Raw genomic sequence first — 22,225 nt, 5'->3', positions numbered from 1 at the left:
CCTTTGCAAAAAAATTCACCTTCAACTGTGTGACTCAATCTTTCAATTTAAAAACACAACGACTAGTCTTGTGAAAGAGCAACCAATATATCACAACCACACTGTGGATCTTCATCCTCATAAAGCTTTAGGTCAGTGGCCCCAGTCTTCTTGTTCCTGAGACTGAAATTCTCAAACTTTTTAAAAGTTTAATTAATCTCTGTTTAAAAAAATAAATGTTGAGTTCCAAAGCCATGGAGCTAAAAAGAACTGCCTCACAGTTTTACAGTTCAATAACTGTCCTCTTCACGAACCTTCAAATTGTGTATTGCTTTCATAACTTCCAATGTTTACTGTGATCCATAAATATTATCATCTGTCCACCCCTATAAGAAAACAGTACCTAAGTTCAAAGTGTAAATTTTTAGTCCTATCTTTTCTTATAGTTCCAGTGTTTACAGGGTTTCACTCCATATGATGCTTACAACAAATGATATATCTGAGAATGATATACTACAAGGGTACTATACACCATACAACATGTTGCATATTTGAAACCATACCAATACTGGATCTGGCTAATACTGAAAAAGTACATATAGTGTTATAGTTTCAATATTCGTAACTCAAACCATCTGAGAACAAATTACAAGATATAATGTGTGCTGCACTTAGACTGAGAAGGAAACATCAACAGTGACATACATGTGCATACAGTGAAACACTCAAAATATTTCAAAGTTCTTCTATCCTTTTATAATTCAAATTATATTGCATCAAGAAGAGGAAATGTCATAAAATATACTTTGGCAAAGTGTCATCAGGTTGTTTTATATAAAGCACCTTCGTTCTAAAATACTGGTGTGGGATTATTATCATGTTCTGTCCCACTTAAGTTTTCTTCAGGATAATAGCCCATATTAGTGTTCTGATATTCCAAGATCAACAGATCTTTTGATTCATGTGGCCCAAAGAAACAATTTGCGTCTCTTGGTAATAAAATACCTGGATATATTGCTTGATGAAAGCATACATTCTGTATGATTTCTTTGTTGGGACAGTTGGCAACATCTGTCTGTTAAGTACCAGCAATGTCCCAGCCATGTCATGGTGGTCTGTCAAGTACCAGGCACAACAGCAATGTTCCAGCCATATTATGGTTGTCTGTAAGGTACCAGCACTGTCCCAGCCATGTCATGGTGGTCTGTAAAGTACCAGCAATGTCCGAGCCATGTCATGGTGGTCTGTAAGGTACCAGCAATGTCCCAGCCATGTCATGGTGATCTGTCAAGTACCAGGCACAACAGCAATGTCCCAGCCATGTCATGGTGGTCTGTCAAGTACCAGGCACAACAGCAATGTCCCAGCCATGTCATGGTGGTCTGTCAAGTACCAGGCACAACAGCAATGTCCCAGCCATGTCATGGTGGTCTGTCAAGTACCAGGCACAACAGCAATGTCCCAGCCATGTCATGGTGGTCTGTCAAGTACCAGGCACAACAGCAATGTCCCAGCCATGTCATGGTGGTCTGTCAAGTACCAGGCACAACAGCAATGTCCCAGCCATGTCATGGTGGTCTGTCAAGTACCAGGCACAACAGCAATGTCCCAGCCATGTCTTGGTGGTCTGTCAAGTACCAGGCACAACAGCGATGTCCCAGCCATGTCATGGTGGTCTGTCAAGTACCAGGCACAACAGCAATGTCCCAGCCATGTCATGGTGGTCTGTCAAGTACCAGGCACAACAGCAATGTCCCAGCCATGTCATGGTGATCTGTCAAGTACCAGGCACAACAGCAATGTCCCAGCCATGTCATGGTGGTCTGTCAAGTACCAGGCACAACAGCAATGTCCCAGCCATGTCATGGTGGTCTGTCAAGTACCAGGCACAACAGCAATGTCCCAGCCATGTCATGGTGGTCTGTCAAGTACCAGGCACAACAGCAATGTCCCAGCCATGTCATGGTGGTCTGTCAAGTACCAGGCACAACAGCAATGTCCCAGCCATGTCATGGTGGTCTGTCAAGTACCAGGCACAACAGCAATGTCCCAGCCATGTCATGGTGATCTGTCAAGTACCAGGCACAACAGCAATGTCCCAGCCATGTCATGGTGGTCTGTCAAGTACCAGGCACAACAGCGATGTCCCACACTGACACTACCAAGTCATCCAGTCCATATAGTTGCCAAGCATAGGTTACTGGGGACCTTGAAAGAAAAATAATAGTGAAAATGAATAAATATTTTGTCCTGAACAAACAGAATGTTCAGTGTCATCAACCATTATTCAGTGCAGCCTTCTAGCATACTAGAGATTATTATACGAGCATGTGTGTCATACTGAATTCAGGAAATGAGTGTCAGATTTCATATTTTTTCTGAGTGAGAGCAAGGGTAATACATGACTTCTTGCACAAGTTTTGTATCAGTATAAAACACATGCAAGTGTTATAATTTCTTTCTACCCCATTATATCCTATTCCTTATGAGCTCCCCTTTGGACAAATGCACTGATCACAATCTTTGAAAACAACAATTGTCGCATGACGTCAACAATCTTCAGCAATGGTGCGGGTCCTAGTGTGACATCAATCTGACCTTATGCCACAAGATTCAAGTGATGCCAACAATGCTGTCCTGATGTAAACAATACATTGATGTATGTGAAGTGATATTTGCACTAGTGCACATACAATAGTTATGAACTTGGTTATTCCTAACCCTATGGGTAATAAATAAGTTGTAGTATTTGGTGCACCTTGACAAAACCACTCATTTCATTTTTGGAAAAGTTGACCTGTAATTTTGGTCCACTAGATATTGACAGCGCTATATAATGCTGAAGATCAACTTTGCTATCAGTGCATCTTTCTGCTCAGAACTCCCTTTCCCAGATATATGTGTGCAAAAATGACAATAATACTAATAAGTATTCATAAATACCGGTAGGCAAAAAGAACTCACTTCACAACCATATTGACGATATGGGGTTTCCTTCAATTTCGGGTCAAAGTCTTGTGATCAAATATGAAAATACATTAAAGAATAGATGTAATTGATTTCTTAAGCAGGATGATTGTCAGATTCCCATCAATCAACCATAGTCCACAACAGCTAGAGGACAAGACAACTGGCACTTCCGTCGCCTGTCATCATACACAACATATATACCCCAAATGGGCCTCTTGACGTCAATGAAATCCAAGGGGCTGACGATTCTGTTTATCCAAAATGAATGGAATGCACTCTTCATTGTAAAAGTATCACATCTCCTTAATATAAATCTACAACAGTCTCAGAATAATTTCAAAGTGGAGTATATAGTCACACAAGAATACTGGACATGTAAGAAAGAAAGTGATGAAATATGTATAGATGTGCATTTAGATCAAACGTTAACCTCCAAATGGACAATATCTGAAACAAAGATAGCTGACTGAAATAATTAAGAAATAAGCAGAACTTATTGGCAAGATGACTGAAAACCCAATATAAAACTCAACAAAAACAAAATAATTTGTGAAAATCAGGTAACTTTATTTCATAATAATTCATGTTGATAACATCAACTACAACATATGGGTATCATTCAACATGCAAGATACTTTGGTGATCTCTTACATTTCAGCTACAAACAAGGTCTGGAAGAACTGTAAGTCATTTCAAAGATACATCTGTATTCTCATCCTAAAAAATATAAACACAAAAATCTTATGATTCTCGTTTCAGTTTCAACCTTGAACCATTCTTGAACAGATTTTAGAAAACAAGTGCAGGTAACTTAACTGTTGTTGTCCGATGAAGTATACTATATATACTGAGAGGGTAATCATAATCATAATAATTATTATTGAACAATAGCCTTGAATACCCCAAAACGAGAGAGAGAAGATTTTCTATACAGACCTTATACATTACATGAAAATATACCATAACAATTTGATAGTGATATTGTAATTAATTCTCTTTAAAATTACATCAGTATACAAGATACATGACAGTCTTGCTTTGCAATTTGGAAGAACTGGTATGAGGAAAAAATCATCCATGATATACATCATGCTTATAAAATACCTTTTTTTCTGTCTACAGTAAAACATGCATCATGCCAACCATGCATTATCAAACATTGTTTTACTGGATTATGAAATTAACTCAAATAATTCAAGCATTATTTCTAAAGCTTTTATTTTACCCTAACTAAATGTTAAATGGTTTTGGTAAATGAAACAATGTCCGCTCATAATAATAAAGTTTCTCAGTTGCTTCATAATCCAGGTTAAAAAAGTCTATTTTACATTTTCAGTACTTGGAAATTTTGGGGTATGACAGAGATTTCTACTGTTTACAAGGTTGAAATATACTTAAAAAAGAAATATTTGGTAACTGACACAAAAAACACCAGCAAGCTAAAAATATATAATTCATCAAGGCAACTATCACAGTCGAAAATATCTGTCTATTTATAAGAATTTCATTTAAACAGGATCCCTTCACAATGAGAACCTTCAACAATAACACTTCCCAAAAACAATTTAAAAACTTTTGAAGACACAGGGGTAATGGCCTACCCACCTATTTAAAATATTTCAAATGCTCTTAATATAACATAATCTGCTGGAAATGTTTCAGATTTTGCTTAAAATATTTCAAATAGTGTTTTGAAGGTGAAATAAACAAATGTATTTTATCATGTCAGTACATCCCTATGAAGTACAGGTTTATTAAAAGGGGTTTTCTAATACAAAATTGCTTTTCAATAACAGAATGGTCACATTATATATTGACATAATAAACAATATCTCAATATCAAATGCTGTTGTTTGACAAAATATCATGAAAACCAACACTACTTCACTTATATACATACATACAAGATAGTTGGCATTCATAGGCAGCAGAAGACGAAGGGAGATAACCCTGTATTGCACATCAACAAGTGACTTCTTCAGTAAATGGAGATATAATATGGAAGCTCTGTTACCAAAACAGGTTCAAGTATGTATGGGGGATTAAGAGATTCAAAACTAGCTCTTCTCAACACATTGTAAAAATTATACATTTTCAATTCATATTTTGTATTCTGAAAAGGAAGACAAAATCACAATGTCATAACTGATCTGCAAGGAATTCAAAAATGTAACTTTTATATAAAAAATTGTAAACATAATCAGTTATGACTATATTTTTCTTCCCATTTATTACACCCTTCAATTCCCTGCAGCATTTATTGTGACTAACATGCAGTTATGAAAAACATTGGCAGATTTAGATTAAGTATTTGGATGAAATTCAAAATCACAATTTCAGCACAATAACGACTTAAGATAATATATTTACAACATGGGCAAATATATTAATCTTTCAGTTGTTGGATCTCCAATAATACAAATATAGGAATTAGCACATGGAATATTGTGAAAAACTTATGAAGACAAGTTTTGATTCGAGAAGATTTTCATGCATTCCCGATTCAACATGCAGAAATTTATAAAGATTTATCACACATGTATTCTGTTGCTATTTCCTCTGCCTGATCGAGATTTTAGGAAAATAGTCTGTACCTCCCACCACTCCTATCCACTACCCTGCTGTACATGTTCCGAAACAACTCACTGATGTCACAACACAAGACCCAATATGGCAGCACTAGCATACTGGAAGATAAATAATGCTTAAGTTTATCAATATACAGTCAAGATTGTTCACACCTAGCTTATAACACACTGCTTGTTCTTGTTCTTGTGGCGGCCCCTAGTGTTCATAGTCCTTGCACGACCTTGGGGTCCAATACCCATGTCATCCACATAAGATATACGTGGTCCCGGTCCTTGTCTCCGTGGAGAATCATAATAGTAATAATAATCATCTGAGTCACTAGAACTAGAGCATGTGCTACACCGATCATCCTCATATGGGAACCGATCAAATCTGTCCAATACTGAACTTTCCATTGAAGGAGGGCGGCCATTGAATCCCCCAGTTGCTCCACGTGGTTCAGAATAGTAGGAATTTCCCGGGCGTCCCTCGAAGCTGCGGCTGCGGGGATAGCCTGAGTTGTTGGCGCCGCTGCTGTGAGGCCGAGCTCCTGTTGGTGGGCGAGAAATGGGGTTCATCTTGTGTTCATCAGGAAGAGGTATTGCCGCAGCTCCACGACGCCCAATCTGTCGGATGTTGGGGAGCTCGGGGAAAGACCGGTGTGACGGTGGTTGCTGCTGGCCATGATGGTGATGGTGGTGGTGATGATGGTTGTGATGATGGTGTTGTTGGTGACCGTGGGGAACGGCGTAACCATTATCACTCTCTAGACGCTCACAACCGATGGTGGGTGGGGTTTCAGGGGGACAAGGGGGTATCCTCTCTCGCTGAGGATTGATAGAAGCGTAGTGAACGCTCACATTCTTCTCGGACCCTGACCGACTCCTACTCCTTGAGCTGAGGTTACTCTTGTCTGATCCAGGGGTGTCCGGTTCTTTTGTTAAGTCGGGCATTGAGAATTGTGACAGTCTGTTACGTTTCTTGGCTTCCTGGCAAGGAAGACCATCAATGAGGCCATCGAGGTTCAGATGATACACAGCCTCGGGGTCAGTAAAGGGGACGCTTTGTTGGGGCGCCTCATAGAGACCCGGTGCATACACCTCGCTGTTGCTGCTTGTAGCGTAGCCCTGATCCCTGTCCGATGATGGGTAGCTGTCATTGATGGTATACTGTTGTCGCAGCACTTCATGAATGTCCTTATTTCCTTCTAGAAGCACGTGGCTGACAGGGGAGCCTACTCTAACAGCCTGCAACTCTTGAAGGTAATCTTCGGGTCGTCGTGGAGTCTGAGTCTGCATAGAACCCGCTCGGCTACACGCAGCAGAGCAGTAAATAACACCATGTTTGGGTAAAAACGGTTGTCCTAGCAAAGACTTTTGACATGTGTGGCATTTGAAGCACTGATCTGTTGCATGCCAGTGCTGACCTTCATGGGTCATTTGTCCTTGATCAACACCGATGTGTTCACCGCAAGTGTCACAATATTCCGCAAACATCCGCTCGAAGCATGCACAACAATATGGCCGCCCTTCTCGCATGATGTAGCGTTGACCACCTAACATGGTGTCACACTCGAAACAGCAGAAGTGCTTCATGTGCCAGCTTCTACCTTCAGCCTCCGTACACTCGTCTGCGAAGATGATCTGAAAACAATAACACGAAGCTGAGAATGATGTGACTATTTATGAATGAAATCTTTAATCACCTGAGGATTGTTCAATAAGGAAGTCAGTGTGACCTAATCCCTTGATCCATGACCTTACCACGGTGACACATTACTGACCTTCCATGAATTACATTAAGCTGCTTTTTTCCTGACAAGATGTCACATACTTCAGCGTGACATTGTGACATTTGACCAACCTACCTTAAATATAAGCCTCTCACTCTCAATATAAGCAAACCAGATTTCATAATCTCACACAAGCAATAATTAATCTTCACAACCAAATTATTTAGTAAATTCTCGAGTATCTGATCACTAGAGTTACCATTTACCACTAATATCCTTATGAGTAGGGTTAATTCAATACTTACAACAATCTTATTGCAATTATTATCTCATTAACACGTAATCAATCTGTTAAAACTTTTTGACATATGTTTCAAACTGGACGTACCTCATCACATGCTGCACATCTAGGTTTGAGCATCTCGGCATGGTGACGTCCACAGTAAAGTTCACCTTCAGCGAAGAAGTAGATGAGGTCGACAAGAAGCTCACCGCAAGTGTGACACACGAAACATCCTGGGTGCCAGCACTTGTCGGCCCCAGCACGTGAGGCAAACACTGCCATGTCCCCACCAGGAACAGTGCACTCACACTGCAAGGAGAAACACATAATTACATAGTGTCCACACAAAAATAAAACAACTATCATAAGGCAGAGATTTAACTTATTACAATATGATTTATCCAAATTTTCATCAATTTTTTTCCTATTTCAATTTTTAAACTTTTGAACAAAATCTAATCTGAGGTGATTTGAAATATACTGATGATTTATTTACTGGAATAAATGTGTTTCCTAGACCAAAATTAATTTAACTGGCAATCAATTTACATTAATTAGGGATAGGTTTAGTACTCGGTCCAAATTTCTTATGTTTTTATAATTATTATCACCAGCCATAACAATCCTGATTATAGCCATAAAGAGTCTCCTAACCTGAGTACATGCAGTTCCTTGCATGGTGAGAGGGAGGGGCCTGACGGTACCCCGCCCGAGTGCCTCCCGTTTGCGCTGAGCAGAGAACATCCGTAGCTCATGCTTCTCCTCCTCCGTCAACACATTGCAGTAGCGCACCTCGTTGTCATGAGGCGGCAGTTGTTGCAGTAGTTGCCGCACACGGTACTTCTCCCCGGCACTGTTGAGGTAAGGCACCTTCCCATCTGGGATCCCATTGAAGTACTGGTGAATCTGCCAAATAGAGGAAGGATGATTGTTATCATGACCATTACTGTTTGGTTGGGAATCATATATTAATCCTTGTACATCCAGCGTTTTAGTTTGACCTTCAAAACTAGATGTCCCCCAAGGGTCGATACAATAAATACGAGGGTCCTGTGAAGTAGTGAAATGGTGTAGTGTACTGTACAGGAAGATTTGATAATTTCATATATTTCTTGTCAATATTCAGGTACAATGAATATCTTGTGCATCTCTCGATGCAAAATCCATTTTATTCTAGGTCTATTCTATACATTTGTACGTACTGAATGCACATTTCTGCATCAAGAAATCATTGCAGTAAATCTCTATTGCACAACACGAACGTCAATCAAGGTACATGATACTTTCAAATACCCATGCAGCACGAGGTACACAACTGTGGCTATCAATACACTGCAAAGGTAAATACTATTTTAGGAGAGCTTCAATCACTTTCTCTTTCAACGACACCGCCAATTGATACTTCTTGCAAAATCTACATTGTGAACATTATCTTTTCAAACTGTGAAAATGACACACATAAATAACAAAAATCAAAGTCACCTTTGGTGATTCTACTTTCAGGGAATTTCCCCAAACAATATCTTATCAGCCAAAACATTATTTCCCAAATATCTATATTCACAAGACAGGTAAACCTATCAATCTTTTTGTAACCCTCAAACATCTGTTCACAGGCAGAATTATGCCAGCTAAGACACAGCATGTTTGTAAATCCATAATTGTGTAACTGGTCCTCTAACAAACACAACATTATCATAATTACATACAGCCTGGAGTTGCAGGCTCCACCAACAACCAGAGCCAGCTGTCTTAGATACCCCTGCCTAATCAAAGCTTAATCACTGTGTGTAATTCCTACCACAAAACTGCAAGCACAAAATACCTTTATAATGAGCATTAAATTGAGATGGGCTCTGGTGAAGTCCTACCACTCATGCCTGCTTCAATTATACAGACCCTTCAAAAACTAGAGCTGATGCGCTGGAATTTCAGATCCCGCTTAGATACAGTTAGTAGACATTCATTGTATCTTAAACAGTTAAACAGGAATTAATATATCTTGTTATCTTATTATTATATTAATGACTCACAACATCACAAAATAATTCTTCTCACATTTTGAATAAAAAACATTGAACTGTTTAAAAAGAGTAATGAATTCGGCAGTGTAAAAGTTTTATACTTGAATTAAATGTAAATTCACTTGCAATCAAACTGTGGAAGAATTTGTCAATAATATATAGCTTTGTCCCCTGTGTGTAATAATGTTATAATAATTTGATATTTCTCTCTTTATGCCACACCACATTCAATTATTTGATCTAATTTCATACTTGAGATCACATTTCAAATTATATTTAACAGAGCATTCAACCTTGGAGAAATGAGATATTCCGTATAATACAAAGTTGATTTTAACACTGTGGCTGAAGACTAAATAGGTACAAACCGATCTACCAGTCAAATCCCATGAAGTTCACCAGCAATGTATATATTTTCCATTTAATACATCTTCATGCATGATAGAAAAGTGTCATTCTGCCCAAGCTGTTAAATCATGATATCCTAGGGCTAAAATAATATACTTTTCACTATTCAATTATTGATTACAAATACATATGCACTTGACTAGGCCTTTTCTCTTTTGTGAAGCATACAAAATAGAATTGGTGAGCTACTATATGACCCATGTATGGGAAATCAGCCAAGCAAGTTATGTCATAGTACAAATACATAAATTTCTACTACATAAAATAGTGAGATTATAAGTCCAGGATATAATAATTAATTTTCAAACCCAATAAAGTTTTATCATCCAACACTTCAAGGAGCCGGCTGCTCCAGGTGGCATCCATATTGTTTTTGAAAGGTTTGCAACAAAAAACGAAACAAACTTTGTTTCTTCACCAAACCATTGACTGGTCTCAATAAACAAAAGTGTAGATTTCGTTTACAGGCTTCAGAGCGACTTTGTCGCACCAGGTAGGCGAGCCGTTGTTTACCTAATTATTTAATGTTCTTGTTCCTTTTATCCATGTTTCTCTTAACATGGAGAATATGTCAGGAATGCTCCTCAGTTTTCACAAGGAAATGGCTTCGACCTATCACCTGAACATCCTTTAAACTCCATGTAAGTTGACTACAAGATAATAGAAGAAGTTCTGGCACACGCCCAGGACAAGAAATTAGCCAAGTTACAGTAACACTGCAAGACCAGTTGCTTCATTTTTGCAGTTGCTTAATAAAAAGCCCACAAGGCTTATAGCCAGTTTCAAAATATACTGGGAAACCTAATCCATGTAAAGAAGATAATTCAGTTTTGATTTATGTCATGCCATGTTGTGCCATGTTGTGGATCCTGTGTAGGGTCATCAGTATATATTACATTGCTTAACGACCCGTGAAGAACCGGGGTAGAATAGGTCTTCAGCAACCCATGCTTGCCGTAAAAGGCGACTTTGTTTGTCGTAAGAGGCGACTAACAGGATCGGATGGTCAGGCTCACTGACTTGGTTGATGCATGTCATCGATCCCAATTGCGTGGATCGATGCTCAAGATCACTGGATTGTCTGGTCCAGGCTCGATTATTTACAGACCGTGTCATATAGCTGGAATATTGCTGAGTGCAGGGTTAAACAACAAACCAACCAACATTGCTTAACATGAGAAAACATGCCACAGTTAGTTTGAAGTTCAAGAGGAGTGAGGTTTGGGTAGGTCTGAAGCTCAGGATGTGTGTCTAAGGTTCCTACTGGATATGATTCTATGGGGCATGACTGTGTTAATGATGATGAGATGGTGCCACAAATCACCGCAACTATTAGCCCGTGATCAAACTTGATCAGGCAACAATAAATATAACCTTCACCATCTCTCATAGCTCCATGCAAGTGCTAGCCCAGGCTTCACCTGGTACAAATCTCAATGCTGCCGACACAAATGGAGGCGATTTGTCAGATTGCAGGCTTGAATCTGGTTTCAATGCAATCTGGCAGTTAGCGATCCCCACCCCCTAGCCTCCTCCCCCACCCCCTTACCCCCTGCAGCTGCCAGGCACGTGCCCCCCATGTAAATGTCTCCCTCTGTTGGTTTCCGCCTGTGTGAAGCAGTTACTCCATGTCACTCTCACTTGGTGTTAGCTATGAGAAAAAGCTGAGGTTTACTTTTGTTTTTGATTCTTGTTTTCTAATACTACATCATTGAAACCTGTTTGATTTATCATAGCATTACATCAACACATTGTGTGAGTAAGGTTTTCTGGCACACTGCTATAACACATGATCGGTCCAGGCAAACTCAAGGTCAAGAGCATGTGCAAATCAAAACCTATGCCAGCTACATAAATGAGCTTAAGAGTCAAACCCAGTCTTTCTCTGGCAAGCCAACACTTTGACCTGCGAGCTACTCATTTGTTTCCTTAATCAGTAAGAAAAAATACTGTGTTAAGCAACAACCATTTTATATTATGTACCAACAAAACACCTCAGCCTAATTGGTAATCGCAAAGTGTGGAATATATTCTAATTATAGCTACAATCTTACAAAATACCCCCAACCTGCAAACAAAATATTTCTGATAAGCAATTGCTAAAAATAGGCTTAGAGACCTTTGGAAGTTTGATCCCAGGCAATATCTCCAAAACAACGGTTGTTGAGCACTCAAGCACATACAGAGTCTATTAGCAACTCATCTGTCTGAGAAGGGATCGCTCTACACAGTCTGAGACTGGAGCCTCCTGTCAAGTTTTGTCTTAGAATCAATAAGAACAATATTAGTACTTATTTCTGGAGAAAAAAATACAGGAATAGGTGAGAATAAATCCGAAATGAGAAGAAATTGTCCTGATGGTTGAGTGTTGGAAGCTTAATCTATTCAGACATTGTTATATTGTGACCAGCCAACAGTTGCCCTTTTCCCCAATGTCAAATTTCAAATTTTATTCGTTCCATTAAAAAGACATTTATGGGTTTAAATGATACAATAGCGGTAACGGTGATATTTCTTGATGCAGTAAAGATTCGTTTTACTTCATATCTGCCACTTACATCAAATTAACATACCATTTTAGAATGACTAAGGCATCCCTGTATCAACTCAATGTTAAAAATTGTCGGTTTAAGTGCCTAAATTTGCGATCTTCCTTTGCCAAATTTCATGAGCCCTGAGAGCCGCCTAACTTTTAATTAACTTCATCAAAATGAAGCACTCTTGCTGACAAGCCTATAATAAATTATCCTGATAAAAAATAAATCTTAACCCATTCTTTGAAGATTGGTGATTCAAGCTGTCCGACCAGCCTTTTAAGCTATGATGCTGCGGCTGTTTCTTTTGTTTCAAATGGGTTGTGTTTAAACTACTTTAGGAAGAACAGTTCTGACATGCCAATGCATTTTAAAACTCCATACTTTGAAACTGCCCAACAACAAAGGCCTGTATGAGGAAGCCCACATGATTAGCTTTGATGCATAATGTGGGATAATCTTCAAATTATACCAATTAAAAGTTTCATCGTTCTGCTTTCAATGTCTGAATACAAGCTGGGCTGTTATGCATACTAGCAACCCAAGAACAATATTATGATCCCATTTTGACAGGAATTCTGGACCGAGATGAGGCCGGCTTGTCTGACCTGTGACCTCTGATGACCCCCGAGTTTGGTGTTCCTTCACATAAAAGTGTCCATCTTTCTCATGAATAGGAACAGCGATAAAAGACCCATCAACGATGGGATCCCAGTAGACTGGTTTGATGACTTGCCACAAGATAACGCTGCATTCCAACCCATTACAAGTTGATCATGGATAATGAGTCCAGAATAAAGACTTGCGGAATGTGTCAAAACACACAGCTCTTCATTTACAAAAGATTAATGCATTTCATGACTAAGTTATCATCAGAATGTTTAGATGCTTCGGAGAGTGTCTGGAAAGACACGGAAATGTATGACGGAGTCACCAGCCCGCTGATCTAAGCTGAGAGGTGACAAGCTCCACACTCTTCAAGAAGATTTGAATTTGACCTCTAACCCTGTTGATCATCAATAGCCAATTGATATGGCCGACCTAATGAATCATTTGGGAAATTGAGAGGAAGCTTCACAAGGAATTTTACAACGGTCAAAGCTCAGTGGTCATTTGATAACACACTATACTATAAAAACACCTTAAATCAACAATTACTCAAGACAAACACTACTCTAAATTGACAGGAAATGATAAATGTTTTTTACACCAATCAATACTTGTACAAATATGGAAAGTGAAGTTCTCCAGATGAATTCCAATCAATCCAAATAGTTGATCAGTAAGGCAAAAACTCTTATGAAAACTAACAACCTTTTTTGAGGTTTGCAGACAATTCAGCCTTGTTTATCCTTTAAAGCATTAGCAATTCTCTTCACAAATAACAAAACATCCTCATCTAGTCTAGCAGCAAGACGTACAGACAGTGCAATAATCAACCACCACAGCTGCAGAAACAAGAACCTCTCCCCTTTAAACCACCTTTTTGGCTCCCAACTCTGGTTTTATAAATCCTCAACCCTAATAACTAATGAGTAGCTAAAAAAATAGCTTAACTCTGTTCGACGGTCTCACATTATGCTAAGTAAATACACATATTATCTCATAGGTAAGGCTGACCTGGATCCAGGTGGGGCTACAGTAACCATATAATGGACACCCCATCTTTACACCTTCCCCCTAGGTCCATGTTTGGATAACCTTTAATAAACCGTTCCCGAGAATCCAATCAATTTACCCAGTCTCAGCAGGATCTGTTGCCAGGTGGAGCCCTTCACAGTGTACTGGCAAGTTCATCACAGTCAACTTTACAGTTTTCACAAATAATAACCCTCCAACGGTTTCCTGCTCTGGTCCTCTGAAACAGCACTCGCTAAACAGATGTACGTTTTGTGGCAGAGGTGATGGCTGCCCAAAATAGCAGGTGAAGAATGTACACCGAATATATCATTCCATCTTGTCAGTCGGAGTGTTTGGGTATCTTTCTAATCTCATGGTCTACAAAAACAACCACAAACGGACAGACAGAGGCAACACCTAAATTGCAAATCTTGTTACTGAATCAATTTTCATGAGGTTCAGGACGTAATTTGGGCAAGTTGGGAAAATAACCTGTGTAAAAATGACAGGTCTTATGCTTCGTCTTTCACACCTGTTATGATAAGAAATGAACCAGTCAGTCTGGTCACTAGCATTGCCAGTTACTGGGCCTGCAGTGTGCTGTGTGGGTGGTTATGAATGCCTCACACAGTTATGCAATCAAGCATCTGGCAAAAAGATCATTTTGACATTTTGGATCTGGATTAGAAATAAACCTTATTCCTTCTGAACCCTCTAACAAACAATTGTTGAGATATTTTACGAAGGCACAGGAATCCACTAATCAGGACATGCTCAACTTGTTATTCCAGCCATACTAGTGTGGTTAGTTTGTTCAGAAGAACATGGTGCCATGATATAGTGGATGGAGGAAGAAACATAATGACAGGATGCTATGAAGTGATGTAGCATCCAGGGTCATGATAACAGTATGTGTTTGTTGTATGTTTGTGCGCATGTAACGCCGCATTCACCAATATTCCAGCTACAGTAAAGTACGGTTATAACGAACTCAAAGGGACTACTAATGTAAGTTCGTTATAACCGTTGTTCGTTATAAGCATATATACAGCATAACTACAGCAAATAGTCGGGACCAAAAAGTAAGTTCGTTATATCCGTCAGTTCGTTATAAGCGTGTTCGTTATAACCGTAGTTTACTGTATATGACGGAGACCGGTAAATTATCGAGTCTGGACCAGACAATCCAGTGACCGACATCATTGATCTACACACAATTGGGATACGATGATATGCATTAACCAAGTCTGCAAGCCTAACGACCTGACCCATTAGTTGCCTTTTACAGGAAGCATAGGTTGCTGAAGACCAATTCTAACCCAGTGCTTCATGGGTATGACAACATCTAATAACAACATCTAACGACACGGAATGACAACACCTTATGACACAGAATGACTGCTTCATACTACACTAATGACAGTGCTTAATGTTAAGCTAATGACAACAGCCAAAAGCCAGGTCATTTGAAATCATCAAAATATAAACAATACTAGAGCCAGGAACATTTTTTATAATAACATTCTGCTTCACACATCCAACTCAGCCTCCTGCCAAAAAGACATAGAAGAAACCAGTTTCTCCCATGGAGCTCCACATATTCGGATGTGATGATATTTGGCTGCCAGTACCTTCATGTTTGTACATATGCTATGCTATGATGCTTGAGAGAAGAGGCATTCATCATTCATGACAACCCTCAACCATATGCACACAAGACCTAAATTCGATCGCACATTTGTTAAATGTGGAATGCCGCCTCCTATATCTGTGATCTCCGATTTATTAAATGTGGTATGTGTATGAGTGCACCCTACTGTTGCCACAGATTGCTTGAAGATCATCAGTAATTGTTAGTAAGAACTGCAGCAGAGGCGTGCCGTCTCTTGCACCTGCATAAATATCATCAATATCACATACAGGGACATAGCAACATCATGATATCACGTACAGTGATATTCAAAACATCATGATGGAGCTCAGATAACACTCTACAGCTTTTTGTTTGTTGAGGTGTATTTGGACTGAAACATTGGTAGACTGGAATATTGTATGAACTGTTTCATTGTGTAATCTACCTTTTGCAGTGAAAGCGGCGTATTGTTTTAGTCGAGAAACATGCTACAATTAGAACTTTGAAATTGTCTTTATTTGATATCAGTCATAAAAATTGCTAACAAGATGAATAACCCAATTCATAGTGCTACAACAGAAATAAAACCTGCATTTTCTTAGAGGGCATTCTCCAAACATGAATGAAGAGTGACAACTATAAATGGGTAACTTGACTTCTGTGTTTCATTTTCCTAATGGCGAAGACTACATTTGGAATTCAGATTGTTCTTCATATTGCAACAACTCAACCCAATTCTGTATTTAGGCAACAAGCAAGAAGTAAATTAGTTTTATTAACATAAACCTATCCCATCAAACCTCTGAATACCTCCATGTTTGTTACAATGAAGCAATGCATCTTCAATCAATCACACTTGTGCAATAAAAAATATAATTTATTCCAATGTGTAACTTATGAACAATCAGAGCAAGGAATATTAATGCCTAACCAATGTGCAACAATTTTCATATCCCATTTGACAATAAATTCCTATGAATCATCCTAACTACATTCCATCAAGATAACAAATTCTATTAGCTAGTCCTTTGTAGTAATTTTAAAGCATGTCCTAGTACCCATTCGTCCGTGTCCCCTCACCCATCCCTTTTCACCAGAAAAAACTGTGTCATTGACACGATAACCTCCACTAAAATCCTTTGTCCCCAATGCATGTAAATAACGCCTCAGAAATACACTGTCCAATCAACAGAAAGATACACACCAGCAAACCAATCACATCAGATCATAAAACCATGCCAATTTGTAGCCAACTCATTAGTCTAGTTTTGTGATAGGCCTTTGAGGTTTATGCTATGGCAATTAGATATCAACTATAAAGCATGCATTGGAGTTTTCATTCCTTTTGGCAAGTTCTGAACTGATTTTGTCGAATAATTTCAACAATTTAATCCCTTCAAGCCTAAATGAGACAATTACTAGCTCAGGGCGTAAAGCATATTATTAGATAAGTCTGACACAAGCAGAAAACTTGTCAATTATAATTATGCATGGTTTCGGATAAGCTGACATCGGGGCTGCTACTGGTCTGATAATGACTTTATCAGTGTCCCAAATTTCTCCTTAATACATGTCTGTTGTCCCTATTCTAGATTTGTAATACCACTCTCGATAAACCATCAACTCGTGCATATTTCATACGTTACAGACTCGGCAATCTGATACTTCATGTAAAGCAGTAATTGAGCATCTCATTTTGAGCAAAGAGATTTTGGATGGTTTAAAAAGAAAATCTCTTTGGAGGCAAACTAGGATTTGATTATATAACTTTATTAAGCAAACACAGAGGAGGAAGGCTTCCTGGAATATCTTGACACAGAACCTGTGACATTTTTGGGAGATTGGCTTCATAATGAATTCATGGCTCTTTTGATGTCTAAAACAATATAAAAAATATTTCAATCATTTTAACAGGAAAAACGTCAAATGTCAAAAAGGTCAAAGCAGGAATGAATGATTCAGCTGAACATACAATGTAATGATCAGACGATACAGTCTTTTTGTTCACAGATGGAACTAACCACCCAAAACTGGGTGATACAAAACTGTATGATACACACTGGTTGGGGTTGGTATTTTTCAATTTGATATCAACCCATAGCTTCTGCCTACACAAACATGTGAATGTTGGTGGAGCACAGCTTGGTCAAGATCATCATGTTGAAGGCATGAATGTGATAAATGATGCAAAGGTTGCTGTGGAGTATCAGATTCCAGGTTAGAATATATGCGAGTCATCGAGATCAAGTGGTCAGGCTTGGTGACTGCTTGATTGCATGTCATCATACTCTGACAAATTGGGACATTGCTCACAATATCAATAACCTGGCTTGTCTGGTCAAGATTATTAACATATTGTCATCATATAGCTGGAATACTGTTGACTGCAGTGTTAAACTACAAACAAAGCAGCAAACACCAGATTTGATTTACAGCTTATGAACAGAAAGTTGATGCCGAAGAGCTCTTGAGGATATTGTGCACTTGCTCACATCTAGTGTCTGCTTTCACCAACCTTGACTATGCAAGTCTGTTAATCCCACGAGAGCTTTCTACCCATAGAATATAATAAAATAGACAATCCAAGTCTGAAACCTTGCTTAGCAATCTAACTCCTGTCTCGCAGAAAGGCATTTCCAGGAAAGCTATTTAAGTATTGCTTTCCCCAGATGAAAAATTTCAAGTGGAAGTCAGTTTTGTTTCCGATATCACTTTGAACTTCCTTTCAAGTGCAGCTAATGTGAGATGTAAGAAATTTCCAGATCACACTCTTGAAATTAATGTCCTGAAAACTTCAACATGTGTCTCAAGTATTGTCAGCCATCATCAGGTTAGGCTGGCCAGCTCATGCATATTTCAAGCCATCAATGATTTGCTCGATGCATGGCGTAATCATTAGATTGTTTGCTGAAAAAGGTATCAGTCTAGAAACTACTTAAAAGGAATCGTGGACATGTAAACAACCAAGGGTACTGTTATCAAGCTCAGAAAGCCTTTAATGTTTAATAGATGAACACGACAGCTTCCACGTGACGTGGTTATCGCAAAAGCTGAATAAATTATTAGATGAAGGTGAAGAACCTTAGCTTTGTAAACTTGAGAATAATAAAAAAGTAATTTCAACAAAATTTATTCCAGTACAGGACACATAATAAATCTATTGAACACAAAGAAATATAATGCAGCACCTGTTAATCTTAAGAAACTGAATTTAATGTATTTCCGAAAAATAGTCTAACCCATTTCTAGGTAACAGATGTTTCAGAAGCAACAGGTCTTGGAAAGGTGGTTTGTGAACCAGTCCATCAAAACTTGGCCTTCCCATAAATGACATGATAATTTGAAGCAGCACACAAGATTAACTTCTGTATTTCAAAGAATCAATCTCTACTTTGTCTCTACTTTGTGTTGGAAGTCTATGAATACTATTGCAGAGAAGACCCAATAATGTGAGACATCAGGTTCCCTGTCTCCGCACCTGACACCAACTGAGACATAAGTTCTGCACTGAAACTGATTCAATAACCTGATTGGATAAAAAAGTGACCCCAATAATACTATAAATAGACACTTAGTCTCGTCAATTACTAAATAAGGAATGTGTTGTTTAATTCTGATGATACGATACTAGAATGTTTTGTGCAAGGTAATCTTAGCCAAGACAAAATGATTGTGACATTAAACGAGAAAGCAGCTGTTGGTGTTTCAGATCGTCCTTTCAATCACTGAATAAAATTATCTAAACTCAAATTTCCATCCTCATTATTTTAATTCATAACACATATCATCTAAGACACATTTGACAATTTTTGATTCAATTAAAAAGAGAATTCCCTTGTAAATATTTATTTGGTGAGATCATCTAAATTAAAACATTCAAATTGACAAATATTGATCCAAAAGGCCAGGCCCTGAAAATCTCCACTCTTTCAAGAAGCTATCTTCTATTAAGTTGCCCCAAGTTAGCAGTGCGTGGCAAACTTGAAGACCAACCAGCTTTAAACCAACTTACAATCAACAGACCGACAGCACACTCACACTTAACTCAACAGTAAACTAAGTTACGAGCGATGGAGCAAAACGGTGCCATCATTTCCCCCTGAGGCAGTTACTATGATGTGGAAAGGATGTCGTAATGTATCTTTCGCTTCAAGTGTCCAGCACCATTTGATATTTAGCCAATCAATAAGGGAACTGGCGCGAACCTTACCAAAAGAACATTCACGGATGTCAATCTTTCAAAAATCATATTTGTTTTCCTGTGCTTCATTCAACAACGGTGAATGGGCCAAATTGGCACTCAAGGTTCGTCCCCGAGAGCAATATTTACCCACAAGTCCCACAAAGAAGCTTGGGATGCGTAATAAACTTTGACAGTGAATAAGATCCCTCAAGTTAAGAAAATACAACATGAAGAAAATTATTCATAGAGCATGAAATCAAGCCATGCCTTGTTTCAGAAAACTGGGATACCATCTATTGACTTTAAGTCAGAGTTGCTTTGTCTCTTGGAAATGTGTTCAGGGCCCTATTACCTCAAGACTGATATATGGGTACAGTTTATTTCCTTTCAATAGCAAATCAACAGGCATCGAGTTGCTTTACTTTTTTTTACTTTTAAAGAATTCCCATGACTCACAAAGCCTAGTGTTGTGATGATAAACAAGGCATGCTCAAAAACACCTATTTGAAAATTACAATAATTATCCCATTAACATTTTAAGTGAAATCTAAACTTTCTTTGGGCGGTTTAACTAACGCAATAAAGATGTCCAAGATTAAAATCTTTCCCCAAGACCTATTTTGACTTTCAAATTGAAATGAAAATGGTCAATCAACATGCAAAGTGCTGTGGAATGTCTTGGGAATTCATGAGGGTAAAACATTTGGAAAATTACTACCATGAAACATGCATTCAGATGACATAGTAGACTGATAAACATGTCCAAACCCTCCAATTTGTCTTCAACCAGGAGTGTTATTTAATTCAGTGATTAACTGTTGTTGCCAACCTTTATCATTCAGAGCTGTTTCAATAATTACTGTACCATGTATAACAAACTACATAATGGTCACATTTGCAGTTTTGAATGTAGCAGCCAGGTGAAGGTTAGAGACAAGGTCATAACTTATTGATAACAGTTCTCAGACCCTGACACTGGACCTTGCCAAGGTGTGGAATATGTCAGGCTAATGTGGAAAGGATCATTCTCATGGGTCTCGAATATGGAAATACTTTCAAGCACTTGTCATTTTTTATAAATGAAAATATCATTTAGGCAATATAAAGACATACTACTGTCTGATCCTTTGAACTTGTCTACTTCTATCCATGAATAAAATGTTTATGATTCAATTACTTCAGACAGACATACATATTCATTAGTTATGCATTTACATTTGGGAAAGAAAAAAGGTAGGAAGGATAGAGTCTTACATTATTATATCCTCCAAATGAAAATATTGTACTGTGATGAAGTAAAGATTTCCTGGTTAACGTCTCTTTAAAAATGACCATTCTTGTCTTTTGCCACCTTTTTATATTTGCTTTGTTTTATGATTCAAATATCAAACAAATATAAATTTGAGATGCTTCAAAAATAGAAATAAATAGAATAATGAAATTCATTATTGCAAAGGTAAATTTACTTGAAATGACTTGATCCTGACTAAAATTCAGAAAAGTGAAGTTTTCAAAGTGGATCCTTGTTACAAGCACCTGCAGTGAAGAACAGCTTGTGTCAACCTTTCAGCTGGAGATTCATCATAACAACTGACAACAATGCACTATGTTGCTTGGCTGAGGAAATCAGGGCACTCATGTGATGGTACACCATCCTTGGTCAGCTGCTGCAATGGTCACTTCAGTGGACTAATTAGGTTATATCAGTACCCGACCAACAATGCTGTCCAGCTAACATGGTTAGGCAGTGAAATACAGCCAGGATTACCAGAGTACTTCCCAATCATATGATTGAATTATTCTCCCTCCCAGACACCAGCCCACATAGTTACAAGATGCAGTGAATTTGATTCTTCTTGTCCAGACAGTGACATATTTGCTAAGGGCCCTGTCCTTCCATACTGAATATTGAATGTCAATCTCGTGGTAAAAAGAATTCAGTTTAAATGAGAATGTTCTATATTTCTCCCTTTTCAAAGAATTTAATCTAATGACAAGAAGATGTGTACAGAGAAGATCCATTCCTTCTGAAGTGTGCTTGAAGTCCATTTTGGTTCAGCAGTAATTGCTTTTTATCCTGTAGAATGGAAGAACATTCTCTGCAAGGTTTGGTATTGTCAACCCAGTGGTCAACGGTGTGAGCAACGGCTACGATGTCACACCTTCACTCACAGCCGAGCATTGTCCCGAACATTCACCATAGCATTATTCATACCACTCATAATCCCTATGTTAGACCAGCAGCACAATCCAGGCTAGTTGGGGAAATACCCATTCCCTTACAAAGAATG

General features: G+C 38.4%; 1 protein-coding gene across 4 annotated transcripts in view; it reads right to left on the bottom strand.

Moving 5' to 3' along the window:
- Positions 1-3,495: 3,495 nt before the first annotated feature.
- LOC124140119 (prickle planar cell polarity protein 3-like) overlaps positions 3,496-22,225 on the bottom strand; it is a 159,571-nt gene continuing 140,841 nt past the window's right edge. For all 4 annotated transcript variants that reach the window (XM_048401611.1, XM_046507506.2, XM_046507507.2 and 1 more), the window contains 3 exons: positions 8,187-8,438; positions 7,638-7,841; positions 3,496-7,160 (listed from right to left, as the gene is read on the bottom strand). In XM_048401611.1, the coding sequence (XP_048257568.1) occupies positions 5,691-7,160; positions 7,638-7,841; positions 8,187-8,438 (1,926 nt within the window). In that variant the 3' untranslated portion in view covers positions 3,496-5,690. The remainder of the gene's footprint in view (positions 7,161-7,637; positions 7,842-8,186; positions 8,439-22,225) is intronic.

Source organism: Haliotis rufescens, unplaced genomic scaffold (genome assembly GCF_023055435.1).
Source record: "Haliotis rufescens isolate VD_foot unplaced genomic scaffold, xgHalRufe1.0.p SCAF_23, whole genome shotgun sequence".
In the NCBI taxonomy this organism is placed as follows: Eukaryota; Metazoa; Mollusca; class Gastropoda; order Lepetellida; family Haliotidae; genus Haliotis; species Haliotis rufescens.
The sequence above is the reverse complement of the archived record's forward strand: the minus strand, read 5'-3'. Positions and strand labels throughout refer to the sequence as shown.